Raw genomic sequence first — 25,267 nt, 5'->3', positions numbered from 1 at the left:
TGAGGGACTTGAGGCTGTTTTCATTAGAGAGAAGAAGGTTGAGAGGTGACTTAATTGAAACATATAAAATAATCAGAGGGTTAGATAGGGTGGATAGGGAGAGCCTTTTTCCTAGGATGGTGATGACGAGCACGAGGGGGCATAGCTTTAAATTGAGGGTGAAAGATATAGGACAGATGTCAGAGGTAGTTTCTTTACTCAGAGAGTAGTAAGGGAATGGTTTGCCTGCAATGGTTATAGATACGCCAACTTTAGGTACATTTAAGTCGTCATTGGATGAGCACATGGACGTACATGGAATAGTGTAGGTTAGATGGGGTTGAGATCGGTATGACAGGTCGGCACAACATTGAGGGCCAAAGGGCCTGTACTGTGCTGTAATGTTCTATGTTTTCTGTTTGCCAGCAATATTTCATGTCCTCTCTTAGCCCTCTTAATCCCTCATTTCAGATTCACTCTACATTCCCCATATTCTTCCAAAGCTTCATCTGTCTTCAGTTGCCTAGACCTCATGTATGCTTCCTTTTTCCTCTTGGCTAGTCTCACAATTTCACCATGGTTCCCTAATCTTGCCTTTTATATTCCTCATTTTCACATTCCTCATTTTCACAGGAACATGTCTCTCCTGCATGCTAATCAACCTCTCCTTAAAAGCCTCCCACATATCAAATGTGGATTTACCTTCAAACAGTTTCTCTCAATCTACATTCCTCAGATCCTGCCGAATCTTGGTGTAGTTGCTCTTCCCCCAGTTTAGAACTCTTCCTTTAGGACCATTCCCATTCTTGTCCATGAGTATTGTAAAATTTACGGAATTGTGGTCGTTATTTCCAAAGTAGTTCCCTACTGTAATATCAACCACCTGGCCAGGTTCATTCCCCAACATCAGGTCCAGTATGGCCCCTTCCCGAGTTGGACTACATACATACTGCTCCATAAAACCCTCCTGGACACACCTTACAAATTCTGCTCCATCTTGACCCCTAACACTGAGTGAATCCCAGTCAATGTTGGGAAAATTAAAATCTCCCATCACCACCACCCTGTTTCTCCTACACCTTTCCATTATCTGTTTACATATTTGTACCTCTATCTCACGCTCGCTGTTGGGAGGCCTGTAGTACAGCCCCAACATTGTTACTGCATCCTTCCTATTTCTGAGTTCTACCCATATTGCCTCACTGCTTGAGTCCTCAATGGGGCCCTCCTTCAGTACAGCTATGATATCGTCTTTGACTAGTATTGCAACTCCTCCACCCCTTTTACCTCCCTCTCTATCCCACCTGAAGCATCGATATCCTGGGACAACTAGTTGCCAATCATGCCCTTCCCTCAAACAAGTCTCAGTAATAGCAATAACATCATACTTACAGGTACCGATCCAAGCCCTAAGCTCATCTGCCTTATCTACTACACTTCTCGCATTAAAACAAATGCACCTCAGACCACCTGTCCTTTTGTGTTCATCATCTGCTCCCCGACTACTAATCCCTTTAGTCACACTGACTCCATTATCTAGTTCCCTACAGGCTTTCGTTTCTACCTCTTTTCTGTCCAATATTTGGTTCCCATCCCCCTGCGACATTAATTTAAACCCTCCCCCACAGTATTAGCAAAAGCACCTCCAAGGACAGTGGTTCCAGTCTGGCCCAGGTGTAGACCGTCCAATTTGTCATAGTCCCACCTTCCCCAGAACCAGCTCCAATGTCCCAAAAATTAATGAACGGAAGGCTGGTTTTTATAATGGACTGAGAGTTCACAATTCTCTGCAATTTCTTTTGTCTTGGACACAGTAGTTGTTATTCTGAGCTGTGATGCATCGGATGGGATGCTTTCTATGGTGCATCTATAAAAATTGGTCAGAGTGATCGCGGACTCGCTGAATTCCTTTCGCCTTTTGAGGTAGTAGAGATGTTGGTGCATTTTCTTGACTGTAATTTAGATGGATCAGAAAGGATTTATGATATTTATGCCTAGAAACTTGAAGCTCTTGACCACGTCCACCCCTGCACCATTGATAGAGACAGGGGTGAGTGTCCACCACTCCGCTTCCTGAAGTCGAGTACAGTCTCCTTCATTTTGTTGACATTGAGAGATTGTTGTCTTTACACCATGCCACTAAGCTACCTATCTCCTTCCTGTACTTTGTCTCCTCATTGTTTGAAATCCAAACGACTATGGTGATGTCATCAACAAATTTGTAAATGGAGTTACAGCTGAATTTGGCTACACAGTTGAGAATGTAAAATGAGTATAATAAGTAGCTGAGTATGCAACCTTGTGGGGCACCAGCATTGAAGGTAATTGCGGAGAAGGTGTTGTCATTTGTCTTTACTGGTTTGGTCCGTGGGTCAGGAAGTCCAGGATACAGTTTCAGTGTGGGGAGGTGGGGTGGGGGAGGAGGAGAAGTCCTAGGGTCTTAGAGTTTGGAGATGAGTTTTGTTGGAATTATGGTGTTGAAGGCGGAGCTAAATTCAATAAATAGGAGTCTGACATCAGTGTCCTTGTTATCCAGATATTCTAGGGATGAGTGTAGGGCAAAGGAAATTGCATTTGCCATGAACCTGTTGCGATGGTCGGTGAATTGCAGTGATCAAGGGCAATCTCCGAGGCTGGAGTTGATGTGCCATTACTAATCTCTCAGCACACATATTGATGGATGGCAGAGCCACTGGGCACTCGTCATTAAGGCTCATTCACTGAATTTCCTTTGGCACTAGCATGATAGTGGTCATATTAAAACAGGTGAAAACCTCACATTATAGTAAGGAGAGGTTAAAGATGTCTTCAAATACTTCTAACAGCTGGCCCATGCACAATCTGTGTTCAAGGCCAGACATTCCACCCAGGTCAGTCACTCTCTGTGGGTTCAAGAAGGCATTGATCTGAGTGGCAACCTTGGACGGCCTGGCATGAGCTGGTGTCATGTTCTCCATTGCTGGCCCTGGGTTGTGAGAAAGCCCAACCACTGCATCACTCTGGTTAGTCAGACTTCCAAGAGCCTGCCCATAAAGCAGATGCTGATTTACTCTTCTACCATGTTCACATCAAGTATCAGAAATCGTGCAGGGCAATTTCAGATTGACAGTACTTGTCAAAGTATACACAGAGTTTTAAAGACTGGGCCGGCACAAGGAATGCCAGTGAATTCTGGGATATCTGCTGAGAAATTGGGTGTTTTGGAAATGGTGTGTGATAAGATGGTATAGAAATCAGATGAGACACATTGTAGGGTGGTACAGGTAATTAATGAGGTGAGATCAGGCAAGTCACTAAGCCTCACTTGACAAATCCTCAAAATATTTTACACAACTAAGACTCAGCCAAAAAAAAAGTGAGATTCAACCCTATGTTTCAAGTCCAAAGACTCCTCTTCAGAACAATTTTGAACAGCTATAGAAAGCTTGCTTTGCAAACTCTCCTAGATTTTTACTGCCTTTCTGTGCCACTGGTCTGAGTAGTGGAAGATGAAGTTTAATTTAGATAAATGTGGTGTTGCATTTTGATAAGACAAATTAGGGCAGAACTTACACAGTTAATGGTAGGGTCCTGGGGTGTGTTGTTGAACAGAGAGACCTAGGGGTTCAGGTACATAGCTCATTGAAATCACAGGTAAACAGGGTGGTGAAGGCATTTGGCATGCTTGCCTTCATTGGTCAGAGCATTGAGTATAGAAGTTGATGACTTGATACAGCTGTACAGAATATTTTAAGGTACTTTTGGAGTATTGCATACAGTTTCGGTTGCCCAGCTATAAGAATGATGTTAAAAAAATTGAAAAGGGTTCAGGAAAAAAATTACAAGGATGTTACTAAGGCTGGAGGGTTTGAGCTATAAGGATAGGCTAAGTCATTTTTGTCTGGAGCATAGGAGGTTGAGGGGTGACTTTATAGAGGTTTATGAAATTATGAGGTATAGATAAGGTGAATAGCAAAGATTCAAAACTAGAGGGCACAGATTTAAGGTGAGAAGGGAGACATTAAAAAAGCATCCGAGGGGCAACCTGTTTGAACAGAAGGTGATGTGTATATGGAATGAGCTGCCAGAGGAAGTGGGAGAGGCCTGTACAGTTATGAATTTTAAAAAACATTTGGGTGGGTACATGAATAAGAAAAGTTTAAAGGTATATGGGCCAAACTCAAGAAAATGGGACTAAATTAATTTGAAAAATCTGGTCAGCATAGGCAAGTTTGACCAAAGGGTCTGTTTCTGTTCTGTGTGACTCTATGACTCTAAATCTCAATCTGTTAACCCCGCTTCTCTCCTTCCAGAGATGCTGCCAACTCTTGTCAAGTTTGACCAGCATTTCCTGTTCTTGTTTCAATTTTCAAAGCCATTGTCTCAGCCAAAACTAAACGGCCAAGTGAATTTTGCTCCAGATAGAGGAAAGAAAATTTCATCCTATTATTTGACCAAAAAAAAGCATTGTGCTTGCCTGTTGTATCATTCAATGTCCCTCCATCCCTTTTTATTGTTTTAGAAATGTTATGTCCTTATTCCTTATCTCTAGACAATACATTAACACGACCTAATAATGAAGTTGAATGTCACTGCATATCGTAATATTTATTTCTTGAATGGTGAATTTTAAAAGCAAGACATGAAAGATAATCAAATCACACGTGCTTTTATTTTTGAAAAGTGATTAATTAAATTACAAACATAATTAAAACACTAGAAAAGTAACTGTACCATTTGAAAGTGTATCAGTCGAAATATGCTTCATTCCTAGTAACTTTTTGGTTAGATCTCAACATTTGATTATTACCAGGAAGTTTACAGGTAATAGTGAATAACAGATAATATTAAATTCCTCTTGCTGATCCACGCATAATTTGCACCCAATCAGGGATTTACCTTACCTCCACATCAAATCCACAAAAAAAAAGCAATCACTAGAGAATAAATCAAATAGGACTAAAGTCTGATAAGTCCTCTGGAACGGACAGGGGATCCAAAAAAGTGGATGCAGAAATAGGTGGATGTATTGTAGCACAAATCTCAGCAGATGTGTTAAATTATAAAACCCATCACAGTGTTCTAGCACATGTGCTTTGTTAAAGTCTTCAGATAAAAATGGTCTACACAAGTGTTTTGGAAGATAACTCTAGATATACATATGCCTAAACAATTTTTTTTTTGGTAGGATTGGTTACCCTCCACAAGAAAATAATGTATTCATAACCACCACTAATTATTCAACAGGCATTAAGTATTTTGTTGCTATTTATGGTTCCTGTAGACCCATTTTATTTTCTTGTTCCTATGTACAACTCCCTCCATCCACTCCCTATTTACTTCAACATGGTAAGCGTAGTTACATTGTGTTTTAAATACATGCATCGTGGCACATCAATGAAATTCCAAAGTGGTACTTTGAATAGATCAAAATTTTCTGTGGTGTCACTATTTGCTTGAGACAATGTATTAAGTTCTAAAAGTAGCTGCACAACAAGAAAAAAAGTGTGGAATTTAATTTTGAATTAAATCAGGAGTACTGTGCCAATGATAAGATTTCAAAAATAATTACAGTTTTGAACTAGAGTTTCATATAAATGAACAAAATGGAATTGTTCATAGAACCAGGAAAATGGCTGTACTATTGTGTATTATGTAAATCACAGTGCAATAAGTAATGCAAGCCATTGTAAACAACATGCAAGGTCATAGTCAAAATGTCATAATATAACTCTACTGTCATTGTATAATGAGTAGATTCAGATGTAATATTTACTTCACACATTTATTGTAAAATGCTATAAATACTTAATTTGAAAGAATTAGAAATATTTTTTGATTGTACAGTTATCATTTGAAGTCATTATAAAATGCACATTTGTCCATCTATGTATTATAAGGCTTAAAGTGAGGCAGAAGCTGTTGCCTACATTGTATTAAAATCTGCCTGTAGATCAATGGCATTGCATTTAACTCATGATCGTGATGGTGATGGGAACTGGGGATTAGGTTAAGGAGGTATGGGCTGGGGTGCGGTGGAGAAAAAAGCAAATCAGCCCATATTTAAGTTTAAAGGGCCCCTTTGGTCACAGACTCATTTGATCAAATCAAACATGATGTTCTGTTCACTATTTCGTTTACACCAGTAATACGATCAGAATTACTTTGAGTCCAATGTGTTATGCTTGTAGAAAATATGAGTCATTGGGAAAAAAAGAACAGCAGCTGCCCTTTGATGGTTAGACTAGGGAGTTAATAATAGGAAATAAGAAATAAACAGAGTTTTTGAACAAGAATTTTTATCTGCCTTCATGGAAGGCACTAAAACTCATCCCATTAATAGTAAAAAATCAAGGGCCAAAAGAGGGAACTTCAAACAATAGCAATCACTAGAGAATAAAACAAATGGGATTAAAGTCTGATAAGTCCTCTGGAATGGACAGGGGATCCAAAAAAGTGGATGCAGAAATACGTGGATGTATTGGTTACAACCTTCAAATGTTCCATCAATTTGGAAAAAAAAAAGTTTCAGTGGATTAAAAAAGTCTCTCAAATTTAATGCTTTCTTTCAAGAATGGAGGCACAGAGAAAGGAGGTAACCAGAGTTTGTTAACCTAACACCTGTCATTGGGAAGATACAGGAAATCATTATTTAGGAAGTAGCAGCAAAATGTTTAGAAAATCATGATATAATGGTTTGTGAAAGGGAAATCGTGTTTAGCAAATTTATTAGAGTTCTTCTGAGGATCCAATAAGCAGGATGAAAAGAAGTAAGTCTGTAGATAAAGTCTTCGAGATTCCAAAGGGCATTTGATAAGATGCCATTAGGTTAATACACAGGATAAAATTGATGTTGTTGAGCTAATATTGTATATTAGCATGGATAGAGGATCAGTTAACTAGTTTCTTGATTGCAAATGGTGTGAAAGGATGTAGGGATTTACAGGAAATGGAGTTGTGGTCACAATCATATCAGCAGGACCTTACCAAATGGTGGAATAGGCTTAAGAGTTCAAATAGCTAATGCCTACTGCCAGTTTTTTTTGGCTCCGTGCTTTTAAAGAAAACAGAGAGCTGGGATGAATGGATCATTTTCAGTATAGTAAACTGCAACAGGGATCAATGCTGAGGTCTCAACTATTTATGCTCAATGTTAATAACTTGGATGAACAACATATTGTATAGCCAAAGTTGCTGATGATACAAGGATTCTTGGAAAATCGAGCAGTGTGGAGAATATAAAGAGTTTGCAAAGGAATAAAAGTACCAGAAATAAGCAGGTCAAAATAGCGTATGATCAGGAAAAATACGAAGGTATCCATTTTTGTAGGAAAATTAAAAACAAAATATTAGTTAAAAGAAGAGAAATAATATGCTGTGGTGCAGAGGGGTGTGAGCGTCCTTTAAATCACAAAATGTTTCTATGCAGATATAAATAATTAGGAAGGTAAATGGAAGATTGCTTTTAATTGCAAGGAGATGGAGTATTAAAGTAGTGATGCCTTGTTACAACTGTACACAGCATTTGTGAGGTCAAACCTAGAGTACTGTGTGCAGTTTTGGTCTCTGATACAGGAAGGATATACTTGCATATTTCAGGAAATTTACACTACGTTGTTTCCTGGGATGAAGGGTTGTCTTTTGAGGAGAGTCTCAGCAAGTTTAACCTGTACTGATTGGTATTTAGAAGATTGAGAGAGGATCCTATTGCAACATTAAGATTGTCAAGATGGCTTGACAAGGGAGATGCTGAGATCTTTCCAAGCATGAGTAATCTACAATCTGGGGATATTGTTTCTGAACAAGCCATTTCAGATGTTTGAGGAAAAATTTCTTTTCACAAAGGGTTATGAATTTTTGGATTATTTTTACAGTGAAAGCTGAGTAGTTGAATATTCAATATTTAATATATTCAGTGTATTCAACGCTAAGTTAGACAACCTTTTGAACTGAAAGGCAGCCAAGAGCTTGCACTAAAGATCTCCATCAAATTCTTGTTCTGCATTTGAAGTTACAAACTATCCACGAGTTTTTCTTTTAACTGGGTTTCTTCACTGTCTCTATAGGCGCATAATCACTTTACACCATCATGCCTAATGAAAAGTCATCAGGAGAGATTCAGATTGCAAAACCAATCATTGTGTGACTTTTAACCATCCTTTTCATTGAAATGTGAGGAACAACTATTCTAATCATAGAACGTGCCCCATCAATTTGGTTCACGCTCAGATATCTTTAGCAATTAAATTTGAATTTTGAAAAAAAATTGGACTGGACTTTTTTTTGCGCATCCTTTTTCATCTTGGGATGGAATTGTTAATAAACATTAAGTACTAATTGCCCTCACCCTGTAGGATACAAAGAACTGATTTATTTTGAATTCCACATTCCTCCAGTGTCTTTGACAGGTCACTGAAACTTCTCCTAGGTACATCCATGGTTTCAACCACAGAGTTAGCATAGTTATTATTACTTTTCCATTCAGCCACAGACAGGATTGATTGTAACGTGTCTGAAGGCCTGAAGCAGCGTTCAAATCTCTGGCCTGATGGGTATCTCACAGCAAGTCGCAATCGTGGCTCAGATTCTGATGGTTCATCAGGTAAAGTGAGTAATGGATTCTGAGATACCTGTGTTTTTGTTGTTGAAGTTCTAGACTTAGAGAGTGGCGGGGGTGGCTTCTTTTCCTTGTTTGATTTTAAATTTTGTTCAAGGTCTGCATGCAGATTAAGTTTATTGGTTTGTTGTGCTATGGTCCTTATTCCACTTTCACTGGACTCTCTCCTTCCAATGGACGGTAAAACTTTGTACCTATTTAAGGATGAGGATGGCCGAGATGGAACTTGATGGATAAGATTTGGAACATCTTCGTTAGTCACTCGAGTAATCCTGTTGGGTGGATGTAAAGTTGAAGATGGAGGACTGTTGCTTAGGTCACTAAAAGCCGATGGAACAGGAATAGGATCTGAACAAATCTCTGGACTCTGAACATAAGCAGAGCTGGGACGACTGCGACCTTTGGCAGATTTAGGCCTTGGAATATTCATGGTATTTGTGTTGGGTTTTAAAATTGGGTATAGGGGAAGATCAAAAGAAGAAATACTTTTGGACCCTGAGGGTGGCCTACTAGTTGGTTCTGCAGCTGCCATTTCATTCTTAGGTAACTGTAAAACAAAATACAAGAATGTCTTATGTATAAAACATCTATTTAGTTCTTTACAATATTTAAATGGTCACATCAGAGAAGAAATTCAAAGCAGATGTACATTTTTGTAGGAATAATGTAAAGAAATGTAACATAGTAAATTGTATCATTATAAAGGTATGTGAAAACAGAGTTCCCTGGGGTGTTTGCTTGAAAGTCTTTGGAGCTGGCAGCACTAGATAACAGAACGGATGGAATTCCATCAAAAGAAGATTTGATGGGCTGAATCATCTCCATTTGCGCTGTACCATTCTATAATTCTATGGTTGTAAAACACTTAATTCAAGTAAATTATGTTTAGATTATTGACTATACAGGATATTAATATGCTGAAAATTGTTAAATTGAAATCCTCAATTCATATTTGAAGAACAGCTCTTCTAGCTACAAGGCACTCATTATTGAGACTAAACAGTTTGTAACATTTGTGTCATACTTGATCTAGCAATGAACTTCTAACCACCCATCTGTGGACTAAGTCTGCCTGTTTCCACCTTGCTAACATTGCCTGGCGCAAACTCTGCCTTGGCTAATCAACCGCTTAGACAATCATCCACACTTTAATTTTCTCTTGTTTTGACTCTTCCAGTGAACTCCTGGTAAACATCTTACCTTTGATCCTCCATAAACTAAAGCTCATTCAAATCTCTGATCTCGAAATCCAAATCCAAATCCACACCAAGTTCTGTTGACCCATCACTCCTCCACAACTAACATACTCTGGCTCAGAGTGAAGCGATGCCTCAATTTTAATATTTACATTCTCGTTTTCAAATCTCATGATCCTTCCCTATTTCTATAAACCTCTCAAGCCCTACAACACTTCCAGATCTGAAGAAGGATCACTGGAGCTGAAATGTTAGTTCTGCTTTCTCTCCACAGATGCTGCCAGAACTGCTGAGCTTTTCCAGCAATTTCTGTTCTTTTGTTTCTGACGACCCCAAAACATCTCTCACCCCAAAATTATGAGAAATAGCTGTTAGTTTATTATTTATTATGTATTTAGAATTTAGTATGGTTTTTGGAGAAACAACCTAGAACTTCAATTTTAACATATCAATTCATAAATTACTATGAAACAAAAACTGTGAAAATTGCTGAATTATGACTAACATGACTAGTTAACTAATATTGTTTAAGGAGGGGAAGCAAGCCAGATCTATATGACTCCAGAGCTACATTACATGATTGACTCTCAATGCCATTTATGGCAATAAGTTCCAAATTGCCTGTTCCAGTCCTGTACTTGGAAAAAATAAAACAATTGCATACTTCTTCAGAAGGGGAGGTGATGGCCTAGTGGTATTACCCCAGTACCAAAGAAAGAACGTGGAACATGCTTTATTGACTACCGTTTAGTGTCTCCAACTTCTATAATCACAAAGTACTTCAAGAGGCTGGTCACAGCCCACACCATCTCTACCCTCCCTACCTGCCTCAATCCCTGCAATTTGCCTACTGACATAACAGGTCGACACTGGGCGTCATTTCCCCAGCTCTGCACTCTTCCCTGGAATAATGGATAACAAGGACACCTACATCAAACTCTTGCTCGTTGACTACAGCTCCACCTTCAACACCATAATCCCCACCAGACTTGTCTCAAAACTCTTGAGGCCCAGGTCTCAGCTCTGCCCTCTGCAACTGGATCCTCAGCTTCCTGACCCACAGACTGCAATCAGTGAAGATAGAACTGCACTTCTCCACGACAACCCTCAACAATGGGGCTCCCCAAGGATGAGTTAACAGCCACTACTGTAGTTCCTGTACACCCATGACTGTGTAGCCAAATTCTGAATGCACGCCATCTACAAGTTTGCTGATGACACAACCGTGGTAGGACGGACATCAAACAATGATGAGTCAGCATACAGAAAGGAGATAGAGGGCTTGGTGTCATGGTGCAATGATAACAATCTCTTTCTCAATGTCAACAAAACAAAAGAAATGATCATTGACTTCAGGAAGAAAGGAGGAGGACATATCCCTATTGATATAAATGGAGTTGAGATTGAATGGGTCGACAATGTCAAGTTCCTGCGAATGATGATAATCAATATCTTGTCTTGGACTTCCCACGTAGATGTGATGGTCAAGAAGGCACAACAATGCCTCTTTTTCCTCAAGCAGTTTAGGAAATTTGGCATGTCCATAAGGCCCTTCACCCATTTTTACAGATGCATCATAGAAAGCATACTATCTGAGTGCATTACAGCCTGCTATGGCAACTGTTCTGTGCAGGATCAGGAGAAACTACAGAATGTTGTGTGCACAGCCCAGACCATCAGTGAAGCCAACCTTCCGTCGATGAATTCTATTTACATTTCTCATTGCCAACATCATCAAAGATCCCTCCCACCCCGCTAATGCTCATACAACCTCTTCTGTCAGGTTCAAGAATAGCTTCTTCCACGCTCTTATTAGACTGCTGAATGGACTCTCCAATTTCCAATAATGTTGGTCTGGCTAATGTTGATCTTGCTTTGTGTACCTCCTGTGTAGTGTAACCTGCATGTCTCATTCTGTCTAAGCACCTGTATGTCCTTGTCTGCCTGTATGATCTGCCTGTACTACTTGCAAAACAAAGCTTTTCACTATGACAATACTTAGGTACATGTGGCAACAATAAATCACATCAAATTAATTCGCTCAACTGTTCAATCGCAGGTCAATAGAGTGGTCAAGGATGCATACAGCATGCTTTCCTTCATTGGACGGGGTACTGAGTACAAGAGTTGGCAGGTCATGTTACAGTTGTATCAGAGACTTTGGTTCGGCCACATTTAGAGTGCTGCGTACAGTTCTGGTTACCACATTACCAAAAGGATGTGGATCCCTTGGAGAGGGTGCAGAGGAAGTTCACCAGGATGTTGCCTGGTATGGAGGGCGCTAGCTATGAAGAAAGGTTGAGTAGATTAGGGTTATTTTCATTAGAAAGACCGAGATTGAGGGGAGATCTGATTGAGGTCTATAAAATCATGAAGGGTATAGACAGGCTGGACAGCAAGAAGCTTTTTCCGAGAGTGGGGGACTCAATTACTAGGGGTCATGAGTTCAAAGTGAGAGGAGGAAAGTTTAGGGGAGATATGCATGGGAAGTTCTTTACGCAGAGGGTGGTGGGTACCTGGATCACATTACCAGTGGAGGTGGTAGACGCAGACATGATAGTGTCCTTTAAGATGTATCTGGACAGGTACATGAATGGGCAGGGAGCAAAGGGATACAGACCCTTAGAAAATAGATGAGAGGTTTAGAAAGAGGATCTTGATCGGCACAGGCTTGGAGGGCCGAAGGGCCTGTTTCTGTGCTGTAATTTTCTTTTGTTCTTTGTTAATCCAGAGAGCCAGGTAATGTTCTGGAGATCTGGGTTCGAATTGTGCTGCAAGAGATGGTGAGTTTGGATTCATTAAAAAATCTGGAATTGAGAGTCTAATGATCGTGAAACCATTGTCAATTGTTGGAGAAATACATCTGGTTCACTAATGACTCTTGAGGAGGAAACTGCCATCCTTACCTGGTCTAGACCACGTGTGAATCCAGACCCACAGCAATGTGGTTGACTCTTAACTGTCCTCTGGGCATTTCAGGATAAGCAATAAATGCTGGTCTAGCCAGTGATACCCACATCCCTTGAATAAATAAAGAAAATTCAAACAAGTGTGAGATAATGCATTTTGAGAGGTAAACTGTAAGAGGAAAGTATAAAGTAAAAGGAAATGACCCTTCAAAACATTGATTTACAAGACAATCTTGGAGTGTAAGTTCATAACTCCCTGAAAGTGGCACCAAAAGTGGTTAAGGGCATATGGTATACTTGCTTTCATTCGTTGGGCCATTGATTATGAAAGAAAAACCGAAAGAACTGCAGATGCTGTAAATCAGGAACAAAAACAGAAATTACTGGAAAAGCTCAGCAGTTTTAGCAGCATCTGTGAAGAAAAAACACCAGAGTTAATGTTTTGGGTCTGGTGACCTTTCCTCAGAGCAGTTCTGAGGAAAGGTCACCAAACCCCAAACGATAACTCTAGTTTTTTCTTCACAGATGCTGCCAGTCCTGCTGTGCATTGAATCGAAAGGTTGCAGCTACATAAGGCTTTAGTTTGGCCACATTTAGAGTATTCTGTGAAGTTTTAGTCACTAGTTATAGGAAGGAAGTGGAGTCTTTGGCAAGGATGAAAAAGAGGTTTACCAGGATGTTGCCTGTAATGCAGTGTATTGGTTATAAGGAGAGATTGGACAAACTTGGATCGCTTTTGCTAGAGCATTGGAAGCTGAGGGGCAACCTGATGGAAGTACATAAAATTATGAGAGGCAGGGATTATGTGGATAGTTGGAGTCTTTCTCCTACCCTGGAAATTACAATTACTAGGGGCTACAAAGTGAGAGGGAGAAAATTTAAAGCAAATGAGCGAGGCAAGTTTTTTTACATAGAGGATGATAGATGCCTGGAAAGCGCTAGCAGGGAAGGTGTTAGATGGCAACATTTAAGAGGCATTTAGACAGATGCATAAATAGGCAAGAAATAGATGGATATGAACCACCTGTCGGCAGTAGTAATAGTTCAGAAAAAAATCGTGGTTGGCGCAAATACAGTGGGCTGAGTGCTCAGCTACTGTGCTGTACTCTATATTCTATTTTCTAAGAGGTATTGGTTACTATTGAGGTTTAACTATTGTGAGTCATCTCAGCTCAATTCAATTAAGTGAGGAACAATTGGAAGCACACAATCTGTAGGTTTCACACGAGCAGTTTAGACAGAGCACATTCTGAATGGTTCACAGAAAGTTCGACTTGATAGCACTGTCAACGTTACCATCATCACTTTGCTGATGGCTGGGAGTATACTGGTTAGGCAGTGATTGGTCATCCTGAATATGTCCTATTTTTTGTGCTAATAACATACCTGGGCAATTTTTACAAAGAAAAATAGGCATAGAAATTGGAGCAGGAGTAGGCATTCTGCCTTAGACCCTGTTCTATTCACAATGATTATGACTGATCACTCAATAGCCTTTTCCTGTTTCTCCCCCATATCCTTTGATACATTTAGCCCCAGGCCGATATCCAACCTCTTCTTGAAATCATCAACATTTTGGTCAACTGCTTTCTTTGGTAGAAAATTCCACAGGCTCACCACCCTTACCCTTGGACTGTAACTCCTGGTTCTGGGCTACCTCCCCATTGAGTACATCCTTACTGCATCTACCCTGTCTAGTCACAGAGTCACAGAGTAATACAGCATGGAAACAGGTCCTTTGGTCCAAACTGGTCCATGTTGACCATGGTGCCCACTCAGCTAGTTCCAATTGCCTCCATTTGGTCCATATCTCACTAAATCTTTCCCATCCATGTACCTATCCAAATGTTTTATAAATGTTGCTATTGTACCAGCCTCAACCACTTTCTCTGGCACCCCATTCCATATAAGCACCACTTTCTGCACAAAGAAGTTGCACCTCAGGTCCTTCTTAAATCTTTCCCCTCTCACCTTAAACCTATGCCCTCTAGTTTTCAATTCCCCAACCATGGGAAAAAGACTAATTGCATTCATCATATCAATGGCGCTCATGATTTTATAGACCTCAATAAAGTCACCCTCATTCTCCTACATTCCAAGGAATAAAGTCTACTAGTCCTGGCAACATTCTCATAAATCTTCTTTGCATACTTTCCAGTTTAACTATGTCTTTCCTATAACAAGATGACCAAAACTGTACACAATACTTCAAGTGCGGCTTCACCAATGACTCATAAAACTGTAATATAATGTCCCAAATCCAATGCTTAATGCCTTGACCGATGAAGACTGGCATGCTAAATGCCTTCTTCACTACCCTGTCTACCTGCGATGCTGCTTTCTATTAACTATGTGCTTGTATTTCTAAGTCCCTCTGTGGCACAACAGTCCTCAGGATCTTATCGTTTACTGTATAAGTCCTACCTATGTTTGACTTTCCAAAATGCAACACCTCATGCTTATCTGTATTTAATTGCATTTGCCAATCCTCAGCCTACTTCCCCATCTGATCACGATCCTTCTGTAATTTTGATAACCTTCCTCGCTCTCAACAATACCTCCTAATTTTGTATCAAGCAAGATACTAATCATGCCTTATAGATTCAGATCCAGATCATTTATGTAAATAACAAATAACAAAAGTCCCAGCACCGACCCCTGTGGCACACCACTAATCATAGGTCTCTGTTCTGAAAAACAACCTTTAACCATCACCATGTCTGGCAGCATCAGTGAAGAAAAAAATCAAAGTTATCATTTCAGGTCAGGTGACCCCTCCCATTCTGCATATTTTTGATTTTTTTCTTCACAAATGCTGCCATTCTGGCTACGTTTTTCTAACAAGATAACAAAGTGTGGGACTGGAATGAATACAGCAGGCCAAGCAGCATCTTAGGAGCATAAAAGCTGATGTTTCGGGCCTAGAACCTTCATCAGAAAAGGGGGATGGGGAGAGGATTCTGAAATAAATAGGGAGAGAGGGGGAGGCAGACTGAAGAGAGAAGATAGAGAAGATAGGTGGAGAGGAGAGTATGGGTGGGGAGGTAGGGAAGTGATAGGTCAGTCTGGGGAGGACGGACAGGTCAAGGGGGTGGGATGAGGTTAGTAGGTAAGAAATGGAGGTGCAGCTTGAGGTGGCAGGAGGGGATAAGTGACAGGAAGAACAGGTTAAGCAGGCAGGGATGAGCTGGGCTGGTTTTGGGAAGCAATGGGGGGAGGGGAGATTTTGAGGCTGGTAAAATCCACATTGATACCATTAGGCTGCAGGGTTCCCAAGCGGAATATGAGTTGCTGTTCCTGCAACCTACGGGTGGCATCATTATGGCACTGCAGGAGGCCCAGGATGGACATGTCATATAAGGAATGAGAGGGGGAGTTGAAATGGTTTGCGACTGGGAGGTGCAGATGCTTATTACGAACCGAGCGTAGGTGTTCTGCAAAGCGGTCCCCAAGCCTCCGCTTGGTTCCCCCAATGCAGAGGAGGCCACACCGGCTACAGCAGATGCAGTACACCACATTGGCGGATGTGCAGGTGAACATCTGCTTGATGTGGAAGGTCATCTTGGGGCTTGGGATGGTGGTGAGGGAGAAGGTGTGGGGGCAGGTGTCGCACATTCTGCGGTTGCAGGGGAAAGTGCCGGGTGTGTTGGGGGTTGGAGGGGAGTGTGGAGTGGACAAGGGAGTCGCAGAGAGAGTAGTCTCTCCGGAAGGCAGACAAGGGTGGGGTTGGGAAAATGTCTTTAGCGGTGGGGTCGAATTGTAGATGGCGGAAGTGTAGGAGGATGATGTGTTGTATCTGGAGGTTGGTAGGGTGGTATGTGAGGATGAGGGGGATTCTCTTTTGGCAGTTACTGCAGGGGTGGGGTGTGAGGGATGAGGTGCGGGAAGCAATTTTATTTTTGCTCTTGATTTACAGTATCAACAGTTCTTTTGGTTTGTCTGCAACCGTCATCCTCTGCTTTCTACCATTGATCCAATGTTGAATCCAATTAGTTAGCTCTCCCTGGATCCCATGAAACCTAACCTTTATGACTAGCCTGCCGCATGGAATTCTATTAGAATTTTATAGATATCTATGAGATCTCCCCTCATTTTCCCAAATTCTAATGAATATTGTCCTAACTGATCTAGTCTTTCCTCTTATATCAGTCTCATCATCCCAACAATCAGTCCAATAAACCTTCTTTCTATTCCCTCAATAGCCAGCAAATCTCTCCTCAGATAAGATGACCAAATCTGCATATGATTCTCCAGATGTTGTCTTACCAACTCCCTGTATAATTGCGGCAAGGCATCCTGGCTCCTGTACTTGAATCCTCTCACTATGAAGATCAATTTACCATTTGCATTGTTTGTCATCTAATGCACCTGTTTTCCAATCTTGTCCCATCTCCCTTTTTTCCAATCTAATGCCAGTCAGATAATAATCTGCCTTCCAGTTTTTGCTACCAAAGTGGATAATGTCAAATTTATCCACATTATACTGCTTCTGCCAAGTATGTGCCCACCTACTTAATTTGTCCAAACCACAGTGAAGCTTCTCTACATCCTCACAACATACCCTTCAACCAGCTTTGTATCATCTACAAACTTGAAGTCGTGGCACTTCGTTTTCTCACTGAAATCAAAAATATACATTGAGAATAACTGGAGTCCAAGCACTTATCACTGCTGTGCCCCAACTGTCACTACCTATGATTCAGTAAAAAAATCTGTTTATTCCTGTACTTTGTTTCCTGTCTGCCAACCAATCCATTTCAGCAAACAACCTCTAATCTTGTGCACTTTAATTTTATATATTAATCTTTTGTGTGGGTCCTTATCGAAAACCTTCTGAAAATCTAAGTAAACTGCATCCACTAGTTCTCCCTTATCTACTCTACTAGTTATATTCTCAAAAACATTTTAGCAGATTTGTCACACACAACTTTCCCTTTCTAAATCCATGCTATGTCTGATCTCGTCATTTTCTTCCAAGTTTTCTGCTATTATATCTCTTTGAATTGATTTCAGCATTTTTCCCACTACCAATATCAAGTTAACTGATATATAATTTAGGGCTTTCTCTCTGCCTCCTTTCTTAAATAGTGGGCTAACAATATTTACTCTCTAATCCATAGAAATTGTTCCAGAGTTTGTAGAAATTTGCAAGATGATCAACACTGCATCTTCTATTTCTAGGGCCACTTTCTTAAGTATTATGGGATGAAACTCATCAGGACCTCAGGATTTATTTGCCTTTAATCCCATTAGTTTCTCCAAAACTATGGCCCGAATAACATTAATTTCTTTCAATTCCTTCTTTCTAATACGGCATGTGTTCTCTCATATTTTAGAGATGTTAATTTGAGTCTTTCTATGTTAGTACAGAAAGAAAGTATGTATTTAACTTAACAGAAGCATGTTAATGAATTGGAAGAAGTTTAGAGATATAGATGGGTTAAGTGAGTGGGCAAAGACCTACCAAATGGAGAATATAGGAAAGTGCGAAATTGTCCATTTTAACAGAAAGAATTTAATGAAAAGCATATTCTCTAAATGGTGATAATGGGAACTGCAGATGCTGGAGAATCCAAGATAATAAAATGTGAGGATGGATGAACACAGCAGGCCCAGAAGCATCTCAGGAGCACAAAAGCTGACGTTTCGGGCCTAGACTCTTCAGCAGAGAGGGGGGTGGGGTGAAGGTCAGGGTCCTGGAATAAATAGGGAGAGAGGGGGAGGCGGACCGAAGATGGAGAGAAAAGAAGATAGGCGGAGAGGAGAGTATAGGTGGGGAGGTAGGGAGGGGATAGGTCAGTCCAGGGAAGACGGACAGGTCAATCCCACCTCCTTGACCTGTCCGTCTTCCCTGGACTGACCTATCCCCTCCCTACCTCCCCACCTACACTCTCCTCTCCACCTATCTTCTTTTCTCTCCATCTTCGGTCCGCCTCCCCCTCTCTCCCTGTTTATTCCAGGACCCTCACCCCACCCCCCTCTCTGATGAAGGGTCTAGGCCCGAAATGTCAGCTTTTGTGCTCCTGAAATGCTCCTGGGCCTGCTGTGTTCATCCAGCCTCACATTTTATTCTCTAAACGGTGACAGATTGCACAGCTCTGAGATGCAAAGAAATCTATGTGTCCTAGTGGATGAATCACCAAAAATTAGTCTGCAGATACAGCAAGTAGTCAGGAAAGCTGGTAACATTTTACGTTTTATTACAAAAGGAACTGAATGCCAGAGTAGGGAGATTAGGTTTCAGTTATGCAGGCATTGGTTGATACTACATCTGTAATACTGTGTACAGTACTGGTCATCATGTTTATGGAAGGATGTTAATGTTTTGGAAGTCGTTCATCATTGCCTGACTAAACTAATACCTGGATGTATTATGAGGAGAGTTTAGACAGGCTTGTCCTGTATCCTCTAACTTATAGAAGAGTCAGAAGTGACTTTACTGAAACATAGATGATCCTGAGGGGATCTGTGAATGTTGAAAGCGTGTTTTATCTTGTAGGGCAATCTAGAACTGGGGATCATAGTTTAAAAATAAGGGGGCACCCACTAAAAACAGAGATGAGGATTTATTTTTCTCTCAAAGGTTGTCAGTTTTTGTAATTCTTTTCACAGAATCAAAGAATCCCTACAGAGTGGAAGCAGGCCATTCCGACTATTGAGTTCACAAAAACCATCCGAAGAGCAAGCCCTGCCTTATCCCCGTAACCTTACATTCCCCATGGCTAATCCATCTAGCTTGCACATCCCTGCACACTACAGGCAATTTAGCATGGCCAATCCACCTAAAATGCACATCTGTGCCCTTTGGTAGGAAACTGGAACAACTGGAGGAAATCCATGCAGACACAGGGAGAATATACAAACTCCACATTGACAGTTTCCCTGGGTTGGCATCAAACCCAGGTCCCTGGCGCGGTGAGGCAGCAGTGCTAACCACTGAGCCACTGTGCCCTTCCTCAAAAGACAGTGGATGCAGAATCTTTAAATATTTTTAAGGTGGACTGGTTATCAAGGAGATGAAAGATTATCCAGAACATGCAGGAACATGGATCTGAGGTTAATAGCAGATCAATACGATATTATTGAATAATGGAACAGCCTTGAAGGGCTGCTGCCTAATTTTGTCTTTTGTTTATATGTAACCAGGAAAATGTGACCACTGATTACTTTTACTAAAGGCTTGCAAGGGACAATAACACAATCACAAAACATGGCTTCAGCATAGAATTATAAAGTCATACAGCAAGGAAACAGACTCTTCGGTCCAACACATCCACACCAACCAGGTTTCTTATGCTGAACTATTCCCATTTTCCTGCATTTGGGTCAAATCCCTTTAAGCCTTTCCTATCCATGTCCTTGTCTAAATGTCTTTAAAAGTTGTAACTGTACTCACTCGATCACTTCCTCTGGCAATTTGTTCCAAATATGCCCCAATCTCTATGCGAAAAGGTTGTCCCTGTGGTCTTTTTTAAACCGTCCCTCTCTCACCTTAAACCTATGCCCTCTACTCCCGTACTCTGGGGGAAAGACCTTGCCTATTCACCTTATCTGTGCCCCTCATGATTTCATAAGTCTCTAAAAGGCCATCCCTCAGCTTCCTATGCTCCAGGGAAAAATATCACAGCTTCTCCTCATAATTCAAACTCTCCTGCCTCAGTAACATTCTTGTAAATGATTTTTGCACCCTTCCCAGTTTAATACATCCTTCCTACAGTGGGGTGACCAGAATTGTACATGGTACTCTAAATATGGCCTTACCGATGTCCTGTAGAGGTATAACATGTGTCCCAACTCCTACACTCAATACTCTGACTGATGAAGATATGCATGCCAAATGCCTTCATCACCACCCTGTTCAAGTGACACCACTTTCAAGGAACACATAACCTGCACCCCAGGCTGAGGCTTTTAAAAGGATCTGGTCAGGCCACATTTGGAGTATTATGTGCAGTTTTGGGCTCATATCTCAGGAAGGATGTACAGGCCTTGGAGCGGGTTCAGGGGAGGTTTACGAGAATGGTCCCAGGAATGGAAAGCTTAACATATGAAGAACGTTCGAGTACTCTGGACTTAACCTCATTGGATTTTAGAAGGATGAGGGGGGATCTTACCGAAACTTTCAGAATACTGAATGACCTGGACAAAATGGATGTTGGGAAGATGCTTCCATTGGTAGGAGAGTCTAGGACTGAGGACACAGTAAAGGGAACGCCTTTTAGAATGGAGATAAGGAGAAACTTCTTCATTCAGAGAGTGGTGAATCTATGGAATTCACTGCCACAGAAGGCTGTGGACACCAGGTCATTGAGTATATTTAAGACTGAGATAGATAGGTTCTTGATCATCAAGGGAATCAAGGGTTATGGGGAGCAGGCAGGAGAATGGGGTTGAGGAACTTATCAGCCATGATAGAATGGTGGAGCAGACTCGATGGGCCAAATGCCTAATTTCTGCTCCCATGTCTTATGGTCTTATAGGTGTTTCTGTCTGACAACACTCTCCAGGGCACGACCATTCACTGTTGAAGTCCTGCCCTGGTTTGTCTTACCAAAATGGAACTCCTTGTCTTTATCTAAATTAAATATCAGCCATTCCACGGCCCACAGGCCAATCAAGGTCCCACTGTACTCTTCAATAACCTTCTTCAGTCCATTGTTGATTGTGAGAAAAGCCCATCTGGTTCACTAATGTCCTTTAGGGAAGGAAATTGCCATCCTTGCCTTGTCTGACTCCAGACAAACAGCAATGTGGTTGACAAAGCTTTGGAAGAATATCGGGAAAGTAGGACCAATTTGAAACGAGGAATTAAGAGGGCTAAAAGGGGTCATGAAATATCTTTAGCAAACAGGGTGAAGGAAAATCCCAAAGCCTTTTATTCATACAAAAGGAGCTAGATGGCAACTAGAGAAAGGGTTGGCCCACTCAAGGACAAAGGAGGGAAGTTATGTGAGGAGTCAGAGAAAATGAGTGAGATTCTTAATGAGTACTTTACGTCAATATTCACTGAGGAGAGGGGCATGACGGATGTTGAGGTTAGGGACAGATGTTTGATTGTCTTGGTCAAGTCAACATAAGGCGGGGGGGGGTGGGAAGTGTTGGGTATTCTAAAAGGCATTAGGGTGGATAAGTCCCCAGGTCCAGATTTGATCTATCCCAGGTTACTGAGATACGTGAGAGAGGAAATAGCTGGGGCCTTAGCAGATAGCTTTGCAGCATCCTTGAGCATGGGTGAGGTCCTGGAGGACTGGAGAATTGTTTTCGTTTACCTCTTGTTTAAGAAGGGTAGCAAGGATAATCCAGGTAATTATAGACTGGTGAGCCTGACGCCAGTGGTGGAGAAGCTACTGAGGGATAGGATCTATTTACATTTGGAAGAAAATGGGCTTATTAGTGATAGGTAGCATAGTTCCGTGCAGGGAAGGTCATGACTTACCAACTTGATAGAATTCTTTGAGGAAGTGACTAGGTTTATACTTGAGGGAAGGGCTGTTGATGTCATATACATGGACTTCAGTAAAGCATTTTATAAGATTCCCTATGGTAGGCTGATGGAGAAAGTAAAGTTGCATGGGGTCTGGGGGTACTAGCTAGATGAATAGAGAACTGGCTGGGCAACAGGAGACAGAGAGTTGTAGTGGAAGGGAGTTTCTCAAAATGGAGAGCTGTGACCAGTGGTGTTCCACAGGGATCCGTGTTGGGATCACTGTTGTTTGTGATATACATAAATGATTTGGAGGAAGGTATAGGTGGTCTGATTAGCGAGTTTGCAGGTGACACTAAGATTGGTGGAGTAGCAGATAGTGAAGGGGTCTGTTGGAGAATGCAGCAGAATATAGATAGATTGGAGAGTTGGATGGAAAAATGACAGATGGAGTTCAATCCAGGCAAATGTGACGTGATGCATTTTGGAAGGTCCAATTCAAGAGCAAACTATATGGTAAATGGAAAAGCCCTGGGGAAAGCTGATGCACAGAGAGATCTGGATGTTCATGTCCATTGTACCCTGATGGTGGCAACGCAGGTCAACAGAGTGGTCAAGAAGACATATGGCATGCTTTCATTCATCGGATGGGTATTGAGTACAAGAGTTGGCAGGTTCATGTTACAGTTGTAAAGGACTTTGGTTTGACCACATTTGGAATACTACGTTCAGTTCTAGTCACCACATTACCAAAAGGATGTGGATGCTTTGCAGAGGGTGCAGAGGAGGCTCACCAGGATGTTGCCAAGTATACAGGGTGCTAGCTATGAAGAGTGGTTGAATAGATTAGGATTATTTACATGAAAAAGACAGAGGTTGAGGGGGGGACCTGACTGAGATCTACAAACTCATAAGGGGTATAGACAGGGTGGATAGCAAGAAGCTTTTTTTCCCCCCCAGAGTGGAGGACTCGGTTATTAGGGGTCAGGATTTCAAGGTGAGTAGGGAAACATTTAAGGAAGATATGCATGGAAAGTTCTTTACGCAGAGGGTGGTGGGTGCCTGGAACGTGTTGTCAGCAGAGATGGGCACGATAGTGTCATTTAAGATGTATCTAGGCAGATATCTGAATGGCCAGGGATCAGAGGGATACAGATCCTTGGAAAATAGGCAACAGGTTTCGATAGAGAATCTGGATCAGCACAGGCTTGGAGGGCTGAAGGGCCTGTTCCTGTGCTGTAATTTTTTTTGTTCTTTGTTCTTTGAACTGCCCTTTGGGCATTTAGGGTTGGGCAATAAATGCTGCCTAGCCAGCGATGTCTTCATTCCGTGAATGAATAAAAAAGTCTATCATATAGAACCTTGACAAAGGCCTAGCTACAGTCCATGCAGACACTGTCTACCGCTCTGTTTTCATCTATCTTCTTGATCACCTCTTCAAAAAACTAATTCAATTTTGCAAAGGTTGCAAAGAGCCATGCTGACTATCCCCCTTCAGTTATAATGGGAACTGCAGATGCTGGAGAATCCAAGATAATAAAATATGAGGCTAGATGAACACAGCAGGCCCAGCAGCATCTCAGGAGCACAAAAGCTGACGTTTCAGGCCTAGACCCTTCATCAGAGAGCTCTCTGAAGAAGGGTCTAGACCCAAAACGTCAGCTTTTGTGCTCCTGAGATGCTGCTGGGCCTGCTGTGTTCATCCAGCCTCACATTTTATTATCACCCTTCAGTTTTGCTTTTCTAAATGCACATAGATCCTGTCTCTCAGAATTTCCTTCAACAACTTAACCACCACTGACCTCAGGGTCACCAGTCTTTAGTTCCCTGACTTTTCCTTACAGCCTTTCTTAAATAATGGTACAACATTAGCCACGCTCTAATCTTATAACAAGTCATCCTTGGCCGTCAATAATACAAGCATCTCAGTTCGAGATTCTGTAATTTCTTCCCTAGCTTCACACAACAATCTTTTGCACCTCCCCTTCTGTAATATGGACTCTTTTCACGACATCACTATTTATATCGCCTGAGTTCCCTAGCATCCATGTCTTTTCCCACAGTAAATACTGAGGCAAAATATTGTCTAGGATCTCACTCATCTCCTGTGGTTCCATATATAGATAATCTTGTTGATCTTTACGGGGCCTTGTTCTCTCCCTAGTTACTCTTTTGTCTTTAACGTACTTGTAGAATCTCTTTGGATTCTTCTTCACCTTATCTGCCAAAGCCATCTCATGTTCCTTTTTTGCCTAATGATTTCCTTCTTAAACATACTCACACCCCTTATACTCAAGGGATTCATTAGAATCCAGCATAAACACTTCACAGGTATTATGGGTACATATAAGCTTTATAGTTACTCATTAACTGTTGTTCTTTGATGATACTCAATGACATTCAAACAGAGTTTAATTTCTCATCTTCCTCTTACCGCTCTTCTTATTAGTAACACATGCAGACAATCACAGCACCAGGACTGACATCTCCATCTGTATCAATCAATGCAGACAGGGAGATAGAAATGTAAAATGAGTGTAAATGAAGGTGTGAAAGGAGAAAATCACTTGTTCTGCTGAGAATAAAGGCAACAAGATACAAATAAGAGATTATCATAGGATGGGGGTGTAAGAAAAATGAAGGACAGAGATCTTGCTTTGAAGTTGTGGAATTCCCCACTAAGTACTAGAGATTGTGAAGTGCCTAGTATAAAATCAGATGTTCTTCCGGTTTGTTGTGCTCTATTGGGACACACTATAAAAACCAGGATGGACACTAGGCATAGGAGCAACATGGTTTCTTGATAGGGCAACTTTCCAGTTCTTGAAAGCAACTGGAAGGTTGGGACCATTCCAATGGACAGAGAGGTAGTGTCCTGTAAAGCTGTTGCCCAGTCTGCACTTGGTCTCGCTAATGTAAAGGAGACCACATTGTGAGTAGCAAAAGTTTGAAAGAAATACAAGAAAAATGCTGCTTCACCTAAAGTATGTCTGGGGGCTTGGACAATGGGGAGACGGAAGATGAATAACCGTCTGAGGCTTTATAAAGCTCTAGTTAGGCTCCAAATAGAATACTATGTCCAATTTTGGGCCCCATGCCTCAGGAAGTACACACTAGCGATGGAGCGTGGCCAGCGGAGATTCACACTGATGATCCCTGGAAT

General features: G+C 41.3%; 1 protein-coding gene across 4 annotated transcripts in view; it reads right to left on the bottom strand.

The window, feature by feature from the left end:
• Positions 1-4,628: 4,628 nt before the first annotated feature.
• Positions 4,629-25,267, bottom strand: part of ubxn10 (UBX domain protein 10) — a 33,937-nt gene continuing 13,298 nt past the window's right edge. For 2 of the 4 annotated variants that reach the window (XM_059638044.1, XM_059638043.1), the window contains 2 exons: positions 12,678-12,792; positions 4,629-9,122 (listed from right to left, as the gene is read on the bottom strand). In XM_059638044.1, the coding sequence (XP_059494027.1) occupies positions 8,292-9,107 (816 nt within the window). In that variant the 5' untranslated portion in view covers positions 9,108-9,122; positions 12,678-12,792 and the 3' untranslated portion in view covers positions 4,629-8,291. The remainder of the gene's footprint in view (positions 9,123-12,677; positions 12,793-25,267) is intronic. The other 2 variants (XM_059638045.1, XM_059638042.1) reach the window with 1 other exon arrangement.

Source organism: Stegostoma tigrinum, chromosome 28, assembly GCF_030684315.1.
Source record: "Stegostoma tigrinum isolate sSteTig4 chromosome 28, sSteTig4.hap1, whole genome shotgun sequence".
Lineage (NCBI taxonomy): Eukaryota > Metazoa > Chordata > Chondrichthyes > Orectolobiformes > Stegostomatidae > Stegostoma > Stegostoma tigrinum.
This window is presented reverse-complemented; position numbering and strand designations above follow the sequence as displayed.